The following is a 16659-nucleotide window of genomic DNA, read 5'->3' as shown; positions in this document are numbered from 1 at the left end:
TAACAGGAATTTATTTTTTCAGGTAATGAGAAACCTAGAAATGGTTCACCTCTAGGGAAGCTGATCTCTCTCTGCTCATTGTGGCCTTTCCAGCATGGTTGCAAGGTCGATGCTGCCGCCCCAGTTATCACATCAGTGATAAAAGCTGAGCCTGCATGTGGTGGTGCCAGCAATCACAGTCTCATTTACGGCACAAGGAAATCTTTCCCAGAGGCCCGGACTGGACTTCTATAGTACTTATCATGGGCTAAGACTGTACCCGTGTTGCAAAAAGACTGGGAAAATGAGTATGATGTTTGACTCTTTGGGCTTCTATAGAAGAGATAGGGTAGGGAAAGTGGATTGGATTAAACCAAGCAACAGTGGAGGCGTCCCTATCCTCAAGGTTCAGTTGAGGAAGCCAGCGTGCTCAGGCTTCCTCAAGTGAGTAAGCAGCAAAGATGCTTAGACTCCAGAGCCCACGGTGAGCATGGCATGCTCACTGAAAAATGCGATGAGGACTCTGATGTTGCCGCTGCTCAGACACTTCAGAGGCAGAACGTGTGTGTCCTCAAAGCATAGGAGTGAGGCTGCCCTAGTGTGTTACCACCTGAATAAACAACTGAAGAAAGACATTCAGGAGAAGAATGCCACGGGTGTTTGGGTTGGACAGCTTAGAGAGCTTTTACTTACTCCACTTGTAATATGTATTTAAAGCTACATTTGAAGTATCTACATACTTAATGCTAAATATATTCAGTGCTTTGTTTATATATCGTAAATATATTTATTTAATATATGCTGTATTTCATTTTTCTTCCCAACCTTCTCTTTACCATGGGAGCTTAGTCTTGCCAGCCTGGTCTTGTCAATCATACACCATTCAAGGTGTTTCTTATAGTTGGTGAGAGATTCGTGTAATAAATGATACAAATTAAAGAAAAACGGGGCTTCCGGCTCCTCCTCAAGTTGGCAGCTAAACATGGACCCATGATCATAGGCAGTGTGGCAAAGGCTGGCGAGACAGTGAATACAGTCTTGCTAATGGTGATATGTACCAAAAGCCCTAAACATGCTCTGACCCAGCAGTTTAAGATTTTATTCTGAGGAAATAAAGTGGATGAACATTAAAAATGGTCACAAGCAGGCTCAGCATAGCATTGTTCATATTAGGGAAAAATTAGCAAAAGCTTTGAGGGAGGAGGGAGGAGGGTTCAGGATGGGGAACACATGTATGCCTGTGGCAGATTCATTTCGATATATGGCAGAACCAACACAATATTGTAAAGCTTAAAAATAAAATAAAATTAAAAAAAAGAAAGTTGGAGAAATGTATTAATATTATAAAGTTAAAAGTGAAGCAAAACATGTATGTAGGAAAATTACAAAGAAAAATGTAGGTATTGGTAGGCGGTGCAATGGGGCAGATTCGCAGGGAACTCAGTCCGGTGTCCTAAGTGGTAATGTGTGTTCACGTGGGTATAGTTGGTATACATTATTCACAGTTGTTCCAGCAAACCGAGCGGCATCACAACAGAGCCTGATTTTTCACGGCAGCCATCATCCTGGGGGTTTGCTGGAAATCTCGGCCGAACAGTCACACAGGACCAGGCTTCCCCAGCCAGGGGTACTTTCCTGAACTCTTGGCCGCAGAGCTGGCGCCGGAGCGAGAGCATCGAGGCCGGCGGGTGTTCAGGGCGCCAAGGCTGGCCCGACCCCGTCCACTCCGACCCCGTCCACTCCTGGGCTCTCTCCGGCATCCACCACACGCCTTATGCAAAAGTCACACTCACGATTCTGAGTCTGTAGAATATTTTGTTGTTTAACAATGAAAAATAAAATGGAACGACCCCCCCAAATTTGATCCGAGTGCGTGGGTTAAATCAACTGCTGAGCAGCGGTGTGGCGGGGCGCTACCGAATCCTTGCAGGGAAGAAGAAGCAGGCGGAGGGTTGAATGTCAGAAAAAGTGCTAGAGAAAAGCTGGTGACAAAAGATGGCTCGCTGTGTCGTCAGAGCCAGGGACCTAGAAAGCGACGGAAACACGCACCTGCAGAAGTAGGATGCTGGGGTCGCAGGATTTTTAGTTTTCCTTTGCCTTGTGCTTTCCTGTAAAGTCTGCATTTTCTGCAGTGAGCTTGGATTACTTTCGCAATTAGATTAAGAATAAAGTTTAGTTTTGAGTAAAAAATATCAGCAGGGACTTTGCCAAGAAGGGCTAAGCAGGATCCCCTCCTGGAGCCTCTCCAGGGGGCGTTCCAGCCTCTTCACGCGGGTGTGGTTGCTCCCGCGAGGCTCCGGGCTGGGTCCTGGGAGAAGTGGGGTCCGAGGGGGCAGAGCGGGGCCGGGGTCTCCAGTCACCACTCGGGCGGTCGATCTGGGCTCAGAAGCCGCGGCTCCGGATCCCGGGCTCAGCGTGGGGCTAGTGCGTGAGTCGCTGGCTGTCCAACCCGCACCACAACGCTGGGCGCCTCCGAAACCCCTTTTCAGACGGAGAACCGGGGACACCGGGACGTCCCGTGACCCCAGTGGTCTGGACGACTCCAGGGTAGAGCGTTCGGGACGGCCATCCCTGTGTACCTACGGTTCCCTCCGTGCCCGCCAGGACCTGAGGAGACAGGAGCTCCCTGCCCTCCAGACTCTGCCCTCAGTAGATTCTGTCACCCTACCGCCCCCTCACCCCTCCCACTCCTGCGCCTGAAAACTAGGGCCAGGTCCTAGATTCAGCTGAGACAAGTCCTAGCCGCCTGTGCCTACATCCTGATCACATTTGAGAGGAGAAACTCATTCAAGGGCATGCTTAGCAGGTTTGAAGGGATGAGCACTCTGACCAGAGAACACGACTTATGTATCTGCATCGCTCACACTGCTGAGTTCCTCCTGATAACGACAGGCATGAAAAAGATAATGCTGCCTGTGCTCTCTTCCCTGGCTTGAGAGCAACTCACTCCACCCAGGGTTTCAGTTTCCTTGGAGAACTTGGTGAGAACAAAGGAGTGACAGCTGGTAATGGGGGGACATTTGGGGCAGAAGACCCCAGGGCTAGTCCTAGCACCATCTACCAGAGCTGAACACCTGATCCTGGGCACAATTTCCAGGTCCCGCTAGACCTGCAGTCTCTCCCCAGGGGTGTTTTCTAGCAGAGCCACTGGGGCTGAACTGCAATGGGGGCAGCACCCCTCATGCTAGGAGCTCAGGAAAAACTCTCCCTGGTACTTCTCAAGACCCTTGATTTATAACCTTAACACTCTTGAGTTTCATTACAGAATCTACAATATCAGATGTTTTAGAGAATAGGTTGGTTCCCTAGAAGCTGTAGACTGTCACCTGAGGTTGAACTTTACCTTTAACCTTTTTTATAATTAATTGCCTTTTAACCTCACTGGATTTTGTTGCAAGTGACCAGCCAGAACAGGAGGGGAGTATTTTCTTACTAACTCACCCCACACTGTCCCATAAAGCAGCCGCTGGCTGTAGAGTTACTGTGCACTTGGAAGCAGCTGTTCAAAGTTCACTGTGCTGGTGAATATAAAATCCACATTGGATTTGGAAGACAGTATGGAAAAAGGTAACATTTCTTATTAATATATTCTATATTACATGTTGAAATAATGTTTTGATACACTGGATGAGATCAAAATAAATTTCACCTTTTTAATGTAATTAATGAAAATTTAGTATACTTAGCTGATATGTTTTTAATGGACAGTCCTGGTCTAGAAAGTGAAAGTGAAAGTGAAGTCGCTCAGTCGTGTCTGACTCTTCGGGACCCCATGGACTGCAGCCTGCCAGGCTCCTCCGTCCATGGGATTTTCCAGGCAAGAGTACTGGAGTGGGGTGCCATTGCCTTCTCCGCCTGGTCTAGAACATACAGCTAAAAGCATTTCTCCTTGTACACTTTAAAGCAAGATGAAAATTTTCTTTCTTCCTTAAAAACATGAGGGATCGTTTATGCCCAGGCACTTTTCAAAGGTACATACTTCGTTCAGTTCAGTTCAGTTCAGTTGCTCAGTCGTGTCCAACTCTTTGTGACCCCGTGAATCGCAGCACGCCAGGCCTCCCTGTCCATCACCAACTCCCGGAGTTCACTCAGACTCATGTCCATCGAGTCAGTGATGCCATCCAGCCATCTCATCCTCTGTCGTCCCCTTCTCCTCCTGCCCCCCAATCCCTCAAGTATCCACCTCCAATTCCTGTACAATGAGCACCAGGTCTGTGGCAAATGTGACTTATGGGCTTCAGGACCTCAAGGCTGTTTGTGGTTTCAAGTCCAGAGAGGAAGAAAATGCAGCGCTCCCATGCACCCCTGTTCCAGCTGAAAGTGTGGCTCTCCTCTACCCTCACTACACTATTGCTCATCACAAGATCAGGAGCCTTTCCTCACAGAAGGAAAGCCAGTCCTTTGTGGCTGGAGTCAGAACTCGAATCTTCTAGTAGGGAGATCCAACAGGACGCAGCTTTAACGGAGGGGGGTTGTGTTGATAATCATACCCACTCCCATCATACCATTTTGAGAAAGGCTTTGAGCAGGATCTTCCCCGGACACTTTGGCACAGGGGCATTATAATAAACAGCTGGGGTGGGGGCGGGGTCAGGGAATGGCAAAAGATACACCCCAGTAATATGATGGACAAAATACTGCTTATCATTCATGGCTGGATCTGGGGCACTCACAGATCTCATTCTACATATAAATGGTAGGGAAAAAAAGTTGCCTGAGGTTTCTCCTTCCCAGCTCTGGTGGGCTCTACACCCATGACTGAGCAGCACACACAGCATTTCAGGATGATAAGGTGACGTAGGGGCAGTGGCAGTGAATGGGGCTCCGTCAACTTCCACCTTCGTATCTTGTATGTATTCAAAGGGAATTTGCTCCTGTTACACCATGGAGCTCATCTCCTGATGGGCAAAGGACTAGTTGGGAATGCATTATCTCTCTCCACTTCAGTTTCTCTTGCTCAGGGAAATGTGGAGTGAAGAACAGAGGATTTCTAACATTTGCTGAGTGACCATAAAGTGCCTGGTACAAGCCTGGTATAAGCAACAAGTAGTATGACCCTTGGACTGTGAGGAGATCCAATCAGTCCCTCCTAAAGATCAGTCCTGAACTTTCACTGGAAGGACTGATGTTGAAGCTGAAACTCCAATACTTTGGCCACCTGATATAAAGAGCTGACTCATTTGAAAAGACCCTGAAGCTGGGAAAGATTGAAGGCAGGAGGAGAAGGGGATGACAGAGGATGAGATGGTTGGATGGCATCACCGACCAATGGACATGGGTTTGGGTGGACTCCGAGAGTTGGTGACGGACAGGGAGGCCTGGTGTGCTGCAGTTCATGGGGTCACAAAGAGTTGGACATGACTGAGCCACTGATACTGAACTGAGTATGACCCCATTTTGCAGTTGAAAAAACTGAGGTTTTGGATTCTATGAGTCACTGAACTTCTCCTTACAGTTTCAGCTCCCACCTTCTCAGATGTGTTTCTTTGTCAGTCCCACACACCACCTTCTGTTTCAGAAATTTCAGTTTCTGATCTTGTACTTTTTTTGCCTGGAGGACTATTAACATTATGGACTTTTGGAGTTCGGTGAAATTTGGGTGTGGGGACAGATGAGACTGAGTACTCTGTTGGCTACCTTTAGTCATGACCTTTGATGTGTAAATGACCCTGCTCCCATTTCATTGGGGGGAAGTTGATGACCGGGGGCATGTCCAGTGAGATGTGTGAATTAGCTCTGAAAGTCTTCTACCTGATTTCCTGTCCTGTTTTAAGACAGTAAAATATGAAACACTTCTTGATAAATATTATCTCAGTTAGAAATTCATCTAAAATACAGCCTAACTGTAGCGGCTATAGATATGTGAGAGAAATACAGTTTCTGACCAAAGAGAGTCGGATTTAAAAATCAAGGCCCCCATACCTATACAGAGCACAGGCAGCCCCCCAGATAATTCATACCAGTACTACCTATGAGTTTATGTAATTAGGTTTTCTGTCATCCTACTTACTTCAGATATTTTTTCCTTAGCTAGGTTTTTTTAATGTGTTGGTGAAACAAAAGTTCCTTATATTCTCGGAAAGCATATTATTTCCAGTTCTTCTGAGACTGGGTGCATCCCCACCTATTCCACCCCCACTCAGCTAACCTCAGAGCCTGCTGTCTATCCTTCAGAAACTTCATCTTTACCCTCTTTGCTACTCCCCAGCAAAACAGTCAAAGCACACACCCAAATTTATTTTTATTGTGCATACATAGGAAACATGACCCTATCAAAAGAACAAAAAAGACAAATGAGTCAAGTGTTACAAGAGGAAAAGCATGCACAGATCTACTCCCAGTTCACTCCTAGCCATGGACTCTATGGGACTTCACACACCAGAAGTTGGCTTGGACTGGCTCCAAGCAGTGGGCACTGTCCACCGACAGCATGGGGGAACAGTGGGCAGGAAATATCACTGTAGAAGGAATTTCCACACACACTGACCACTGAGTGGGTTCTCACCAATGTTCAAGGGAAAACAAAGTTTATCTCACACAAGCATGAATATAAAATAGTTGAGTGCTACCTAAATCATCTAGTCTCTTAAGATCATTTGCTATAAAAAAAAAAAAACAAAAAACAAACCCAAAACAGAATTTCATCGTGGACATTTGGGTGCCCATGTAGCTGCACAAACTCCAACTTGGGACGCTTTCTCATCAGAACTGTAAAGGAAGAAACTGGAGCTGAAAATGCCAAAGGAATGGCCTGGAGGAAGAGAAACTTCTGGACCCGTGTAGTTATCCTGGGTTGTAAACAGCAAATGTTGTGCTTTGTTGCTCATTCAAATCAAGGAATTGAGTGTGGGGAGGGACTGAAGTTGGGGACAGGAGTTCAGAGGTCACGCTCAGTGGTCAAAAGCACCGGCAGCAGCATCTATGTTCAGACTATTTCCAGTGTTCATCTGGCTCCAAGAGTACCCCATGGAGTCCCTGGGGAGGCTCCCAGATTCTCCATCCTGACTCCTCACTCCTACTCCAGCAGAGCAAAGACATGGAGACAAGGAATGGGGAATGAAAACACTCAGTATCACTCTAGTGAGATGTCCTGATGCTCAAGTTCAATGACTGACAATCTCTCAAAAGGCTCTAATTACTTCATTTCAAAAATAAGCACCCAACCCCCACCCCCACCCCCGCCCCATTACTATACATACATGTCTCCGCTACGATGCTTTGCCCTTCCTATACATGACCCATCAGGTCTCAATCTGGGTTTAAGTACATGATGGTGGGCGTAACCTACGTAGAGGAGCAGAACTCCAGTCCCCTAACAATCCAGGACTCCCTGTGATGCGAGGGCCAGAGAGGTTTCTGAGCCAGGTTTGCATTTCCAACCACATCTTTATTCTAATTTTGATTAACTCGTGAGTGAAATCTATTCGTTCCTTTTGGAAGAGATCTATTTGCAGTCCTGGGGTTTTGTGTTCCTGTCTTTCTTGGCAAGCTTCTCCTCTGCAGAGCCTGGCATACACCCGCTGAGATCAGGCAGGCAGGGCCAAGGCTTGCCCACCCAGGCTCAAGCCACTGGCTGTGCTCCGCTGGGACACTTCTCTCCAGGGGCCGAGGTGGCTTCCCAGCTGGATGTACCTCTCTGCTTTGAAAGTGTCCATTACAAAACACTGTCAGGCCTGCCTCAGGGGAGGGTGCAGAGATGCCTGGCTGCGATCACAGGCCAGAGAACTACTGACACCCAGGAAAGACTCCGAGTCTGACCTCAGGGCACGACTCCACACCACCTTCCCCAGATGCACTGAAAACAGCTCCATTTTCCTCCCAGGTCAGACCAAGAGCTCATGGAATGCAATGTCCAGTTTGAGGCAGGAGGCAATTTCCCATGAATTTAAATACCTTCCCTTAGTGATTTTCGGGGAACTACAGACATCAACTTGGCCTGATTCTAGAGCCCCATCTTCCTGAGGTACAGCACACCAGTGCTCTCCCAGCCCTGGCGGTACCAAGGGCAGCGCTCTGGTCTTCAGGAAGGGAAGGGGAAGAAGGGGCTCAGAGGCTGCACCCCGTCATCATTTTTGGAAGAGGAAACTGCTGGCTCTGCTGGGCCTGGTTCTAGCCGGCAGCCGGCTGTGTGCGGGGTGCCTGGGCCACGGGCTCCCTCACGTCCCCAGGCACTCACCCGTACTGCCTGGCCTTCTGCCGGGGTCCCCCGCTGCGGGCCTGGGCAGCCAGCTCAGGGGGGCAACCCTCAGGACTGTCCACTCAGCCAGAGCACAGATTACATTGGAAACAGAAGCAACAGAGGAGACATAGGGTGAATTGAAATATTGGTCCTCCAAGGAAAACTTGAGAGGAAGCTGTGCTTTGAAGATATCAAAAAGGAACTTGCCCTCAGTGGCTCATAAGACCTTTCCTGGAAGTGAGCCATGATGGAGCAGGGAGAGCAAGCGACAGCCTCGCCCTGCCTCCCGGCCACGTCACACAGGCAGGCGCTGGCAGCTCCCCCGGCTACTTGGTCTTCACCACCTGCTCATATGGGGGTGGGGGCGTGTTGCAGTAGGAAGGGGGCGGTGGGTAGGCCGTGCTTCCCTGGGATGAGTTGGGCTGGACCTGGAAAGCCATCGCCACGGGATTCCCAGCAGGATTCATCCCTGATCCTCCGGGGTCGGTGTAATGTGGCAGCCCCAGCGGCTGGGCTCCTGAAAGACAAACAAGCAGATGAGAGCACGGCCCAGCTGGGTGCCCCGGTGAAGACCACTGCCCTGGTCATGCACTTAGCGGACGTGTATCGCAGGCCAACAAGCCCAGACACAGGAGGGCACCAGGGTGCAGGGAACGAGCAAAGGTGAGATGCTGGCCCAGCCTCCTGAAGCGGCTCCTTCACAGGGCAGACAGCCAGAAAGAACCTCAGTCCATGAGGGTGCCCGAGTGTTGGAGGGATGATAGCACGGTCAGGGGCGGTGGAGGCCAACCCACAACCGAGGGACAACCAGAGGAGCTTTGCCAACACCTGGGGACATGCACCAAAAAATTATCAACACAGACGGCCCAGCAGCCCTGAGAGCCTGGAAAGCCAGGATGCCGAAAGGTGAGCCAACTTAAGAGAGAACTGAGAAGAGGACCTGGGGTTCCCAGCTCTTGGCTAGAAGCACCACAGGCACCTCCACAAAGTTTCTGAGAACAGTGTGCTGAAGTGTGAGCTGTGCTCACACCTGCTGGGTGACATTTACTCAGGGCAGAGCACCTGTCATCCAGGTGAACCAAATTCCCAGACAGGGAGACAACCTAGGGGCCTGAAGTCAGTGGGGGTGCGTTGACAGGTCTGTGGGCTCTCCCCTGCCCTGGATGCTGCAGAAAGATACCGCTCCCTTGTCTCAGGGAGAGGCTGTAGATGCAGGCTGAGCCCTGCTGCAGTCCAGGGTGCAGGACACAGGGGGCAAGAGCACACAGATGGTGACAAGAGGGAATATCTAGCCCCAACTCTCGTTTAACAGTAGAAATACCCGAGCTGCTGTGTTGAGCTTATTTCTTGGATCTGCATTTTCTGATCATGTTGATAATGTGATAGGAAACTGACTAAAGAATCAAGAAAGAAATCTTGGGCTCCGGGCTTTTCGTGGGTTTAGCTAAGTTCACGCGTGAATCAGATGCATCTGAATTAGGCCTCATTCAATCCAGGGGATGCTTGGGCACCAGAGAGGTAGTGTCTGCCTGTATATTATGTGGGGTCTTTTTTTGTGCAAATCTCCCTCTGCTACAGTTTAACTGAATAAAGGTCATATTCCTGGAAAGATGCCCACCAACGTGTGCAGGATGTCTTGGAAATCTACAAATGTGCTGAAGGAGAGCACAGGACAGAAACATACAGTCAAAGAGGCATTCGGGGTGTCAGGAGGAGCGCATCAGCCACAGATGGACCTCGATCCGCTCCTCCTCTCAAACAGGCTTCTAGTGGTGCGTCTTCCTGTTGCCAGGAGATGTGTTTGTTCACAAGCCCCTGACTAGCCAGGACCGTCCACTTCTCAAGGGCAAAGATAGTTTATTTATCTTTGAATCTCTGTATATTTTATACAAATAAAAAGTTAAAGATAAAAAAGAGAGGCTAATGTAATAGTCTAGGAAAGACACAAAAAAAGCTTTGAATATGAGACAAGAAATGAGAGACCCAGGGGTTCAGGAGGTGTATCCAAGGATCGGGGACCAGCTGAGTGTGAAGACCATGGGGAGGAGAGGCCTGCCTACGAAAGGCCTCGGCTTCCAGTTTGAGGAGGGGCCACCTGGCAAGAGAGGGGACAGAAGGGCAGGGTCTGCAGGAGTCCGAGCAGCTCTGGGAGCCTTTGGTATGGAAGTGGTAGCAGAGACATGGCCGTGGCCAAAACTACCCAAGGAAGGGCGTGTGGAGGGGGCCAGAGGGCAACTGAGGAGAGGACCAACACTTCTGACAGGAGAGACATAGGCGGTTCAGGTGGACGAGGAGAATAAGAGGAGGCTGGGAGGAAAGTGGAACGGTGAGGCAGGAGCTTTGTCACCAGGAGGAGGAGGAGAGGGCAGGACGAGCAGTACTACATGCGCTCCCCGAAGAGGACCCTCATACTTCTTGCCAGTAGTCTCAGCACTGAGGCTGGCACAGAGGCCCAGCTGCTGGGGCAGAAAGCTGCTCCAGGGTAAGGGGCAAAGACCAGAGAGGGGATGGGTGTTGGCTAAAGGGGTGCAGGACAAGGGAAGGTGTGTTTCTTTTATTCTTTAAAAAAACTTTTAAATTAAGGTATAGTTGATTTAGGGCTTCCCACATGGTGCTAGTGGTAAAGAATCTGCCTGCTAATGCAGTGGACTTAGGAGATGCAGGTTCGATCCCTGGGTTGGGGAGATTCCCTGGAGGAAGTCATGGCAACCCACTCCAGTATTCTTGCCTGGAGAATCCCATGGACAGGAGAGTCTGGCGGGCTACGGTCTAAAAGGTCGCTAAGAGTCAGACATGACTGAAGCAACTTAGCATGCATGCATGTGCTGTACTTAGTCGCTCAGTCGTGTCTGAGTCTTTGCGACCCCATGGACTGTAGCCCGCCATGCTCCTCTGTCCATGGGATTCTCCAAGCAAGGATACTGGAGAAGGTTGCCATGCCCTCCTCCAGGGGATCTTCCCAGGATCAAACCATGGTCTCCTGCATTGCAGGCGGATTCTTTATGGTCTGAGCTACCAGGGAGGCATGCATGCATAGTTGATTTAAAGGTTATGTTAGGTTTCAAGCGTACAACATAGTGATTCAAGATTTTTGCAAATTATACTCCATTTAATGTTATTACAAAATAATGGCTATATTTCACTGTGCTGTACAATATATCCTTATTGTTAATTTTTTTAGACAGTTTGTTCCTCTTAATCCCCTCCTCTACCTTGCCCCTCCCTCTGTCCCTCTCCCCACTGGTAAGCACTTAGTTTGTTACCTAACTCTGTGAGTCTGCTTCTGTTTTGTTATATTCATTCGTTTTATTTTTTGGATTCCACATACAAGTAGTAACATACAGTATTTGTCTTTCTCTGACTTACTTCACTAAGCATAATATTCTCCAGGTCTATCCATGTTGTTACAAATGGCAAAATTTCATTCTTTTTTTTTATGAGTAATAAAAAAAAGAATTTTATTTTTATAGGAGTAATAGCCCATATTGTGTGTGAACACACACACACACCAGGTCTTCTTAGCCATTCATTTGTTGATGGACACTTAGGTCAATTCCATATTTTGGCTACTGTACACAGAATATTGGGGTGCACGTACTCTTCAAGTTGGTGTTTTCATTTTCTTTGGATGTTTACCCAGGAGAAGAACTGCAAGGTCATGTGGAAGCTCTATTTTTAGTTTCTTGAGGAACCTCCATGCTGTTCTCCATAGTGGCTACACCAATTTATACTCCCACCAATAGTGAACAAGGTTCCCTTTTCTCCACATACTTGTCAACTTAGCCATTCTGACAGGTGTGAGATGATATCTCAGGGTGGCTTTGATTTGCATTTCCCTGGTGACTGCTGACGTAGAGCATTTTTTTCATGTGCCTCTTGGCCATCTGCGTATCTTCTTTTTTTTTTTTTTTTTAACGTCATTATCTTTATTTTTTTTTAATATAGATTTATTTATTTTAATTGGAGGTTAATTACTTTACAATATTGTATTGGTTTTGCCATACATCAACATGAATCTGCCACGGGTATACACGTGTTCTCCATCCCGAACCCCCCTCCTACCTCCCTCCCTGTACCCTCCCTCTGGGTCGTCTCAGTGCACCAGCCCCAAGCATCCCCATGCATCGAACCTGGACTGGTGATTAGAAAAATGTCTATTCAGATCCTCTGCCCATTTTAAAATCAGGTTGTTTGGTTACTTGTTTGAGTTGTATAAGCTCTTTATATATTTTGGATATTAACCCCTTATCAGATATATGATTTCCAACAATTCTCTCCCATTCAGAAGATTGTCTTTTTGTTTTGATGATGGTTTCCTTCACTGTTAAAAGCATTTTAGTTTGATGTTGTCCCATTTGTTTATTTTTGCCTCTGTTTCTTTTGCCTTAAGAGACAGATTCAAAAAAATGTTTTGCTGTGATTTATGTCAAAGACTGTCCTGCTTCATGTTCTCTTCTAGGAGTTGTATGATTTGGGGGTTTACATTTAGGTCTTTAATCCATTTTGAGTTTATTTTTATATATGGTATGAGAACATATTATAATTGCATTCTTTTACATGTAGCTGTCTAGTTTTTCCAGCACCACTTATGGAAGAGACTGTCTTTTCCCCATTGTATATTCTTAAGACAGAAGTATTTTTAAGGACAGGAAGTGCTTGAACATGTTTATACAGTTAGGTACAGAAATATAGTAAAGAGAGGATTTCTGCTGCTGCTGCTAAGTCACTTCAGTTGTGTATGACTCTGCGACCCCACAGACGGCAGCCCACCAGGCTCCGTCGTCCTTGGGATTCTTCAGGCAAGAACACTGGAGTGGGCCATCATCTCCTTCTCCAATGCATGAAAGTAAAAAGTGAAAGCGAAGTTGCTCAGTCGTGTCCGACTCTTAGCGACCCCATGGACCACAGCCTCTCAGGCTCCTCCATCCTTGGATTTTCCAGGCAAGAGTACTGGAGTGGGGTGCCATTGCCTTCTCCAAGAGAATTTCTAGGGAGAATATAAGCTCAATGAAGGTTAGGGACCTTATATGCCTGGTTCAAAATTTGAACCCCACTGTCTAGCAAAGAGCCTGGCACACAGGAGGGCACCTGGTATTTTCTGTCAAATGGGCAGAGGAGCCACAGGCAGCAGCTCAGAGCAGCAGGACAGGGACCCACAGCCCCTGCGTGAAGGAGGCCCAGGTGCTCACACAGGCAGCCCGTGCACTGCAGGCCACGGGGGTTGGCGATTTGAGCAGACAGATTCCCAAGTCCTCAAAGAAGAGATGGTCACAGATGGTAGCAAAATGGTGTTGGAGAATGGAAGAACCAGTTTGGGATTCAGTGTGTGGTTTGGGATTCTTGGGACTGTAAGGACATAAAAGTGAAAGTCAGGAGCCAATGGGACACCAGGACCATCCGTCTATCTTACAGGGGGTGGAATGTGGGGGAAGAGAACTAGCCCTTACATTCTGAAGCCTTATGGTAGATGGTTTAGTTAGAGAAAGAAAATAGAGAATCTGTGAAGAAGCAGAGTCAGAGGAAGACTATTTCTCCAGGAGACAGAGAGGAAAGGATCAGGAGATGTGAGTAAAACAACTGCAGCCACTCAGTTGCCCAGCTGTCTTCTCAAGTGTTAATGCCAATCTGCATCGTCCTCTATCACGTGGGAAGGGCATGGTGTGGGCACAGCAAGGGTATTGCTATTGCATCCATATTCTTGAAGACACTGAAGCTCAGCGAGACATAACCTGCCAAGGTCACACAGCTACTATGTGGAGGCACCAGAATTGAACCGAATACTGTCCTGTGAAGCCCAAGCTCTTTCCACGGTGACACGTTCTCACAACAGGGTGATGAAATGGGCCTCCCTCCAGCTGCAGAGGGACAGCAGACTACGGAAGGCTGGGGATACGCTAGACCTGCATTCTGAGCAGCATCCTGGGACTGAGGGCTTAGTTCAGGGCTGTCACCAGCCAGGCTGCGCTGGGCTGCACTCTATCCCAACCACACTGTGCTTCTCGACAGAGCTGAAGTTGTTTTACGCCTTACTGCCATCCTCTTTCCTCCCTGACAGTCTGGGTGAGATTTGAGAGGGAACCCTAGATTCAGCAAACATCAGTCAATTATAGCAGCTCCACCTGAGGGGAACCGTTCCGCTGATGCTGCCACGCTTTCCTCACAGCGACCCTGCTGCCACTCCACCAAGCTCACTGGCCACTAAGAGGAGGAGATGAGCCAGGCCAACCTTTTCTTGGGATGCAGAAGAATCCGGCTCGCCATAAAGAAAGGAGGGGTGATGACCACCTGAGAAAGACCAAGTGGCTCGCAAGCCCAGGGCCACCAGGTCCCCGCAGCTCTCCTAAGTGACTCCATCTATTCCCTGTGTCTGTACAACCAGCTCAGCTCAGGGTGGGCTCTAGTGTTCTCTCCTCCATACACTACCTGCCTCACACAGTTTAATCAGAGCTCAGATCCCAAATTCCTACATCCACCTCCTCCAGCCAGGCTGCTTCTCAAGGTTTAGACATTCCAGCAGACACGCAGCCCCTCTTCCCACCCATGACTTGAACATCCTATGTCACCACAGCCACCAATTCACTCACAGGGCTGTGAGCTGAGTTCCTGTACTAGGGGTGAAAGGCCCTCCATCCTCAGGTCCTTACTTCTTTCAGTCTCGTTTCCCACTGTCCTGCCAACAACAACCAACTGCTTGTATCCTGCTCACCTCTCCCAGACCCTCATCAGAAAGTAGCTCCTAGTGTTAAAACATGCAGATCACTCCTCCTGCAAAGTCTTGGCCCATCTTCACACCACCATCCCCATCCCCTCAGCCTCTTATCTGACTAATTCCCATTTATCTTTCAAGTCTCAGATCAGAATCACAGCTCACTGACTATCACCACAATCCTGACTGGACTAGGACCCCTGTCCTCTTGGCACTCAGAAAAGAATCCACATATTGGGCACCACAGTGTAGTAGAATAGTTTGAACTTCTGCATACAAGGAGAGGATTTAACTCACCTGGGGACTCTTAGAACCCAAGCCAGCATCTGGCATTGCAACAGACATCCCATCCATGAGACAGATAAGCGATGGAAGGAGGGAGGGATGGTGCCTGAACTTCGCCTCTGCTACACCACGCTGAACACGTGGGGCAGCTTTGTGAGACATGCCTGCTTCTGATGCCCAGCAAGTCTGCATCAAGCCTACCTGCTGCCCCTGAGGGTAGAAGCGTTCGAAGGGATAACTCCACCTCCCCATCACAAGCGATGGGGGTGGGGGTGGGATAGGGCTGTGGTCTTTGTACCAGAGATGTGCTGAGGGCATGTCTGGAACATTCGTGCAGCACCGTCACTCACACTGGAGGGTAATGAGAAACGATGACAAGTGTGTCCGACTTAATTGGACAGTTATGTTAGCAGTCTCATCACATGGGAACTGGAAGGGTAGGGTTAAAACATCTGAGCATGGAGATGGAGAGGTACTTAGAATGGTAAAGAAACAACAAATGGGGGGTGGATAAGTTCTGTACTTGTCAAGAACATAAACCCTCAAGTGAACAAACACAAGGATGAAACTGCTAGAAAGACTGGTTGAGGGCACAGACAGCACGAATGGAGGCTGCACTCTCCTGGGGTGGAATGAGGCTCCTGGGCTAGAGGGGGCATCAGTTGGCATGGAGGATGTGTGTGTCCCAGACGTTCACTACGCTTGCTGATTTGGCTAAAGCAGAACTCCTGACAACATACTGATGTGGCAAATATCCAGGATCTCGCAGAGAAGAGACACAGAGAGGAGACACACTCAGTTTTGACTCATTCAGGGAGGTGGAGTGACAAAGACATCATGGTATGTGTGAAAACCAAAGAAAAAAGGCCAGGCAAGAACAGGTATGTGCCACAGATGAGAGAGATCAGTTCAAAAATGTCTCCCAAATATACACATGATTCTATGGCACATGACTCTGAAGTTCAAAGCATTTTAAAATCATAATTCATCAACGGAGCAGGATAGGAAGCCCAGGGATAAACTCAGGCACCTATGGGCAACTGTGATCTGTGACAAAGAAGGCAAGAATATACAATGGAGAAAAGACAGTCTCCTTGATAAGTGGTACTGGAAAACTGGACAGTTACGAATGAAAAATAGAACACTACCAAATGCCATACACAAAAACTAAATCAAAATGGTTTAAAGACCTAAATGTAAGGCCAGGCACTATAAAACTCTTTATGGAAAACAAGAAGAACACTCTTTGACATAAATCTCAGCAAGATCTTTTTTGACCCACCTCCTACAGTAATGAAAATAAAAACAAAAATAAAGCAATGGGACCTAACTTAACTTAAAAGCTTTTGTACAGCAAAGGAAACCATATATAAAATGAAAAGACAACCCTCAGAATGCAAACTAGTACAGCCACTATGGAGAACAGTGTGCAGATTCCTTAAAAAACTGGAAATAGAACTGCCTTATGATCCAGCAATCCCACTGCTGGGCATACACACTGAGGAAACCA

The 16659-nt window shown here is 48.0% G+C and overlaps 1 protein-coding gene across 1 annotated transcript in view; it reads right to left on the bottom strand.

The window, feature by feature from the left end:
- Positions 1 to 6206: 6206 nt before the first annotated feature.
- Positions 6207 to 16659, bottom strand: part of VOPP1 (VOPP1 WW domain binding protein) — a 170559-nt gene continuing 160106 nt past the window's right edge. The window contains exon 5 of the mRNA XM_055557253.1: positions 6207 to 8675. Coding sequence (XP_055413228.1) covers positions 8485 to 8675 — 191 coding nt within the window. The 3' untranslated portion in view covers positions 6207 to 8484. The remainder of the gene's footprint in view (positions 8676 to 16659) is intronic.

The sequence above is a fragment of the Bubalus kerabau genome, chromosome 20, assembly GCF_029407905.1.
Source record: "Bubalus kerabau isolate K-KA32 ecotype Philippines breed swamp buffalo chromosome 20, PCC_UOA_SB_1v2, whole genome shotgun sequence".
Taxonomy (NCBI): domain Eukaryota; kingdom Metazoa; phylum Chordata; class Mammalia; order Artiodactyla; family Bovidae; genus Bubalus; species Bubalus kerabau.
The sequence above is the reverse complement of the archived record's forward strand: the minus strand, read 5'-3'. Positions and strand labels throughout refer to the sequence as shown.